This window comes from Buceros rhinoceros, unplaced genomic scaffold (assembly GCF_000710305.1).
Source record: "Buceros rhinoceros silvestris isolate BGI_N320 unplaced genomic scaffold, ASM71030v1 scaffold38201, whole genome shotgun sequence".
NCBI lineage: Eukaryota > Metazoa > Chordata > Aves > Bucerotiformes > Bucerotidae > Buceros > Buceros rhinoceros.
The window spans coordinates 8128-15061 of NW_010396610.1; the positions used below are offsets into that span (position 1 = coordinate 8128).

The following is a 6934-nucleotide window of genomic DNA, read 5'->3' on the forward strand; positions in this document are numbered from 1 at the left end:
CGTTGTTTGGGGTTTTCATTTTATTTTTAAACGCAAATGTCAGGACGCTTAGTGGCAAACTTTCTGTATAAATCATTCATCTGCAGTTCTCATGGTGAACCACCGCCAAACCCGTGTGTTTCAATTCCCTCCTCTGAAATCTTAGCAAAAGAGGAGGGATATGACATTTGCCTTCCAGTATTCATGAGAAAGTGAGGTGAAACGATCGACCTGGACAGGGTCGGCACTCTTCCCCCATCTAGCATTTGCTCCTGTGCTCCCCAGTCTGTTTGGGACAGTTTAACCGAGAACTCGTTTTGTTTCACAAAATCCAATAATTGACAATATTGAAGGATATCAAGCACGGAAGTTTCCCTCATTTACAGAAGAGTATCATTTTCTGTGCATACATACTGCTGTTATGTACGCACAAAAGGAACGGGTCATCAAAAGAACTTTTTGGCTGCTGCTTCTTGTTGACTCCTGAAAGAAAAAGCAGAAGAGAACTGGTTACATACTTACCGTATAAAACCAGCTAACTGGTTTAAATAAGCATTTCATTTATCTGGGGATGAAAAGATTCCACTCCTTGTCTGCAGAGATTTAGAGAAATCAGGTGGAGGTCGTACCAAAAAGCAGGACTTTTTTTTTTTTTTTCCATTTCAAAGATGTTGGTAGCATCGTTATGGTTTCAATTTTGCATCAGGCACAGAGGAAACAAAACATTCTGGACAGAAGCCAGAAACTGTGAAAGAGCACGTGAACATTTTAAAATACAATTTTCTAAAGCTTCTCAGTATCTGATTGGCCTGAAGGTCATCACAGAAAAGGAAACGCATGCAACTAAGCACTGAAAGAATTTACTTGAAATGGGATTTCCTTTTCCCTCTGGCACAGAGCATACTTATTTTCTTACTGAATACAGATACAGTGGATCAGCCACCCACAGAGGCGAGAATTAGAAGGGCATCAAAAAGAACTGGACAAAAGAGGGCTTCAAGAGATCTAAGAGCAGCTTTCTAATAGCTACAAGGTGGTTTTGAGGAGACAAGGACAGTTTCCTCCCAGAGACAGACACACACGCTAAGATACAGACACAACAGGACAGGTTCCCACTCGATGTACCCTGGGGGTGGCAGGAGAAGAAAGCAAACTTCACAATGGTAATTAAACATTTCCAGTGGGGAAAGCCTCCAGGAATGGAGGGTTTCAAGACCTGACCAGTCTAAACACTAAGCAACCCGGCCTGAATTCAGCGTCAACCCTCCTTGGAGCAGAAGGCTGAGCTAGAGACTTCCCAAGGTCTCTTCCAATCGGAATGATTGCTTGGTTTAAAGCAGATTAACATAACCATACCACTGCAATTGCATTTCCAGTCAGAAGTTCTCGCATCATTTGCCCTGTTGGCTTTAAAGAAAACCGTACTTACCTATACATGATATAACCAATGAATAACACCGTTTGCACTGCTACAAAGATGAAGAAGTGCATCATAGATAAGCACGACGGAAACGGCGGCAAGTCTGGACACTTCGATTTCTCGCTAGATGGCTAAAACCCAAGAAAAAAAAAAACCAACACAGTATTTGAGCAAAGAGCAGACAAGACATGCCATCGAAAGACTGCTATAGGTAAGAAACAAAGCCAGGTCCTTGCAACACGATCTAAAAATCAGCCACAAGGAAAAATATAGACAGAAATGAACACCGCTCTGAAAAATCATCATCTTACTCCCTCTCTCACTTTCCCCTTTATGTTTCTCAGATAAAACTGTCTGATGTTAATTGGAGGATTATAGGGAGAAGACTCCATCTTCGGTAAATTAACCCAGAAATCAAGAACGTTCTATGGGATCATAAATTAATTCAGCTTAATTGCTACCTAGGCTAGACTAAGGCGCTCCTGAATGCGAACGCAGTCTTCTTTCACACTTAAGAGACCTTAAGCAGAGCCTGCCCAAGCTTCCCCTGATTAAAGCTCTCCCTTCTGTGCAGAAGCAATGGAGAATCTCTCCTCTGTGCCGAGCTGTTAAGTAGGGGGACAAACACAAAAAAAACCACCCAGAAAACCTAATTGCTTGACCTTGTTTCCACAGGAAATTAGACTAAAAATCATGCTCTTTGTGCAAAACTTCTCATCAAGACACAGATCATGCACTTAGGTCAAGGCAGTGCAGTTTTAGCGAAGCAGCTTAATGAAGGATTAATTGCTCCATAAATTGCACGCTGGCTCATCCTAGCTTTTCACTAACAGCCAAATAAAGAAGTATTACAGTCACGCTTTACACTACCAGCACATAAATTACCATATTTCGTTGTACTAAATGCTCAATGTCCCTCTTTACTACATGAAGGTGTTCTTTGATGTCATTAAAGTGCTGAGTTGTTTCATAGGCTCCTGCAGCAGAGCCAGGATGTTGAGCTCCACTGATCAACCTCAGAGCATCAGCCACGGAATTTCTGAAACAAGACAAACAACAAAACATCTTTCAGCAGAGAGCGGCTTTGCTACGAACAGCAGTTACTCTGGATGCTTTTTCGTCCATTAAAATTAATTTGAACAACACAGTTGCCCCAAAAGGCAGAAAATATTTCTTCTAGTTTCCAAGAAGTAATTCCTTAAATCAAACTATGACTTTAAAAAAATATTTAATTCCACGGACAGCTTCAATTTGTACAGTGCACCATCTCCCGAAGCCATGCTGAAAACAAGATCTGGCAAATATTCTGTTGCTCCACATCTGCTTTGCCTGACTGATGAAGTCTAAAGCAAGTGTTTTATCTGAGGCTCTTGCTAAGGCTTTGGGATAAGCAGAGTTTAATGCAATCTTCGAGGAAAACCAAAAGCTGTTTGAAAAATAAATAAATAAAGGCAGTCATGTAAGAAATAAAAATAAAGAAGAGGCTTTAGGGATAAGAAAAGATTTAGATACATCCTTGTTTCACGATTATCATTTATATGAGAAACTCATTTCCCATATGCAATGTCATAATACTTAATATTGTCTTCATGTGAATTCATTTTGCTTCTACAACAAATCAAGCTAAATCCCTAAAAAGTTGAGGTTCCATAACTAATTTTGTGTGAGGTAAACTAGTCAATGAGAGAAAAACCCCTTAATCTCTAATCAATATGTTTATATAATTTTCCGCCACTGGGATGTTTCTTTTCAGTTGCAAAGAGGATTATTCTACAGCTAAAATATTTATCATGTGAATGTTAATCTCTTCATTATTAACAGAATAACCAATCCAAGGCATGTCTTTGGATTTCTTTTTAATTTACTTAAAACTTTACATTTTGTCCAGATGAGAGCTTACTCCAAGGTGCAGTTCTAACTCTTTGCATAGCGCTCAGCGATTTATCACAGGACGGTTTCGGCTGGAAGGGACCGTCTGCTCCAACCCCCCACCGCCGTGGGCAGTGATAGCTTTCACCAGATCAGTTGGCCCAAAGCCCTGTCCAGCCTGAGCTTCCACACGTGGAAGAAAGTAACAAAACCAAACGAGACGCTGGCTTGATTTCTATTAATTGAGCACATCAGCAATCACCGCTCCATCATATTTGCAAGTATTGTAACAAAACGATGGTAGTGATTTTTAAATGGCTCGTATTCATTGTGAAAATGTCAAGCACTGACACTTAAATGTTTACATAATCTTTATAAAGATGATGCCCATCTTCTAGCACCAGTTGCTCTTCATGCCATTAAAACTGAAAAACCACAAAGCTAAAAGAAAGACAGAAACCCCAACAAAACCAAGCCAGGAGAAAGGAGAAAACGAGCGAGGGAGGGTCTGTTCAAAGGCACCCTGACCCCTCTCTGGAGGTAAAAAGAGCAAGCACAGATACGCTGTTATTGTTAGGGCGGCTTTTGCTCCATTAAAAGAACGTGCAGCACGTTTAAACTGCTTGAAGCAGCTACATCCTAAATCAAAGCCACAGGCTGAATTAATCTCCACAATTAATAACAGAAATCTGCACACCCACTTTCCCCCAGACTGATCCGCTGTTTGTTAAAAGCGAAATACCTTCCCTAACCAGGGAAACACGGTCTCTAGCAAATTTAATTTACGTTTACTTCTGCAAGAACAATACCACGCTGACCGTTTCTATTGTATGAACATGCAAGATTCTTCTGTAATCAGATGATTAAGAAATCCCCAAATCTTGACAAGAAAATTACTCAGACAGTAAGTCCTTCTCCTCCGGGATGACCAGCAACGCAACAGCATTTATTATTCTATAAATAAAACATTTCTTTAATCTAAGAAAAATATTAAGACGATGTTACGCAAACCCATACCTAGTAAGTAGTCACTAAAAGGGCAGACTGTCAGTGGTAACAAGAAAATCTAATTTGCTCACAAGGTATAAAGATTTGTCAAGAATATTAACATAAAAGCTTTCGCGGAAGAACAAGTGCAAAAAAATGGAAGCGCTCTAATCTTCATTCTACAAAAAACTGACCTACTTAGATAAACCACAAGAGCTGCCCTTGAATTAATACGGGAAAACAACCACAACCATAGGAGCTGTGTTCCTCCTTTTTTTCAGCTCAAGGTAAGGCATGTTTTAACTCCTATAAATGAAGGGTGAAACCAAATTAAAGCCACTGCTGCTAAAGCCGGCAATTCTAAAACACCTCGGAGGCGGTGCACAGGCAGCCCTATCGAACACGGGAATTTTCTCCAAACCGTTTTAGCAGTGTAGCACCGTCAAGGGAAGATTCGGACTTGGTTTGGTAACATGGTTTGAAAAGGTACAGCACACCTCTCAATCGGTTTTACAACCTGCATCTTAAAAAGCAAAATTATCCATCACTTTGGAACTTGCAAGCGTCCCTGCATATAGGAACGGACGCAGAGAAATTGCAAGTTTGTCAATATTCTACTGAAATAATAAATAGTTTTACAAGGTGGAAAATAATACAAAACAACAGCCTTAGTATTTGGAAAGCGTTTACCTTATTTCATTCACTTGTCTAATGACCTCCTCTTGATTTTTCACAACCGTCTCAATCTCCTGCTGGGAAACCTGGTGGGGAAAAGGGAGTGAGAAAAAGATCAACATATTCTGGAAAGAGCAAATCGATCGTGCTGCTGGAATGAGGCTGAGCTACCAATCACGGGGGCTTTTTTTCATTACTATTATTATTCACCTGTTCTTGTTGGCCTGGAAAACCAGCTCCTCTTTTAGCAATCTCAGCCGTGACTGCAGAGACGTATCTCCTCTGCTCATCCAGAATCATGTCCAACTGCCTGTTAAGCTGTTTGATTTCGAGATGAATTCGGTTCTGCCCCTCAAAGATTTGCCTCAGTTCACGATCACCCACAGTTTCAAAAAGATCATCCGCTGACAAGAAAAAAAGCACAAACAAAACTCTCATCATTTTCCACAGCAGAACAATCAAAGGCAAAGCACTTGGGCTAAACACTCAAAAAAGTGGCCAAGAGTCCGTAATTTTCCTAAATTAAATATCATTTTACATCAGTGGGAAAACTCTGTTCGGCCTGAAACACCTTTAAGCCAATACCTGCCGAGAGCTGCAGATGTGGACCAATAACGTGAAGAGCGATTCCGCCTTACCCAGCCAAACTGCAATGTCTTATTGATGGCTTAAAATAAAGGCCCCGGTTTTTGAGGACGTAAGCCGGAAACCTGGTTATCAGGCAACCCGCGTACCAACCCCGCCAGCTAACGCTGTGCTGCAGAAGCTGGCAGAGCTCAACGGATGCCCAATATTGGGCAAGCATTAAAAAGCCTTTCCAAGAAAAAAAAAAAGTTTGTTATGAGTGTGTAGAAACAGCCCAAACAGATGCTTTCAAACATCCAAAAAGACTACGCTTCCTTAATCCTCACTTCAGAGAGGGACGCGGACCCTTCTCTCCCTTCTGTGACTCTCATGGTTCCCATCATCTTTCCTTCTGTTTGCTTTGTTCTCAATCCAGCCATGGCAAAAGGGACTTTGTATTTCAGAAAACACTTCACAAGCAAAAGACAAAGGTTCTTAAATAAAGTAAATAACATCGGTAGGAGCTCTGCAAGATCAGGCCTTTGTTCTGAACATGCTGGAAAGCAAACGGAAAATCGCTCAAATAACTTGCCTGGCTGCCCTTGTACGTCAGGATGTTCCTTTTGAAATTCTTCTTTCTTTTTATCTAATTCTTGCTGAAAGTGTTCAAACTCTTCTTGATACTTCTCTTTATCTTTTTGAGGAATTTCTGCATCTGGTGTAGGCTTTAAAATATTAACAAAAGGAGGTGGGGGGCAAGGAAGAGAGATTTTTTTCATGTGCTCCACCACTCCTACATAACTTATTCTCCAGCGAGGCTGTTCAGATTCTGCCATGAACAGAATTAGTGGAGCACACTGATATATCAAGTGAGAAACCAGACATTCCTATGGAGACCCACAGCTTTTCCCTGACGCACGTGTACTTTCTGCAATGAAAAAGAAACCACGTTTTGCAGGGGTAGGTGCTTTTCAGCAGTACAGAACTGTTGGAGAGGGATGGGAAGCTGAAGGCAAGAACAGACTGTTTGTCCGCTTTCCAAACAAAGTGTACTTAGAGTTTGCCTTCTCTGCACGTTTTGATTGAACATCAGGATTTTTCTCAATTCAGCGTCGCTTTAAGAATTCTGGTCTTGAAAACATTAATTAAATTACATTACAGTATTAGTCTCACTTTTCTAGAACAGGTGACAGCACAGCTACATGCCAAAACCCTGAAACAGGGATGTCAAGTGTGACCTCAGAGGAAACGCCACGATCACATATGAAACAGATGCAATAACATATTGCACTAATTATACATAAAGATGCTTACTACTTCCTTCCCAGGTTCGGTCAACTGGAAGGTCAGAAAAGACAGGACATCGTGATCATCTGTATTCACCAAACAAAACAAAAAAACCCACTGTTAATTGCCACAGGTTACAAATCCTGGGGTTTC

The 6934-nt window shown here is 40.9% G+C and overlaps 1 protein-coding gene across 1 annotated transcript in view; it reads right to left on the reverse strand.

The window, feature by feature from the left end:
• Window positions 1-6867, reverse strand: part of LOC104502043 (protein ERGIC-53-like) — a gene marked incomplete at its 5' end in the record, with an annotated part of 8988 nt that extends 2121 nt beyond the window's left edge. The window contains 7 exons of the mRNA XM_010145952.1: window positions 390-462; window positions 1409-1530; window positions 2285-2438; window positions 4946-5016; window positions 5141-5334; window positions 6087-6219; window positions 6809-6867. Of these exons, the coding sequence (XP_010144254.1) occupies window positions 426-462; window positions 1409-1530; window positions 2285-2438; window positions 4946-5016; window positions 5141-5334; window positions 6087-6219; window positions 6809-6867 (770 nt within the window). The remainder of the gene's footprint in view (window positions 1-389; window positions 463-1408; window positions 1531-2284; window positions 2439-4945; window positions 5017-5140; window positions 5335-6086; window positions 6220-6808) is intronic.
• Window positions 6868-6934: the final 67 nt, after the last annotated feature.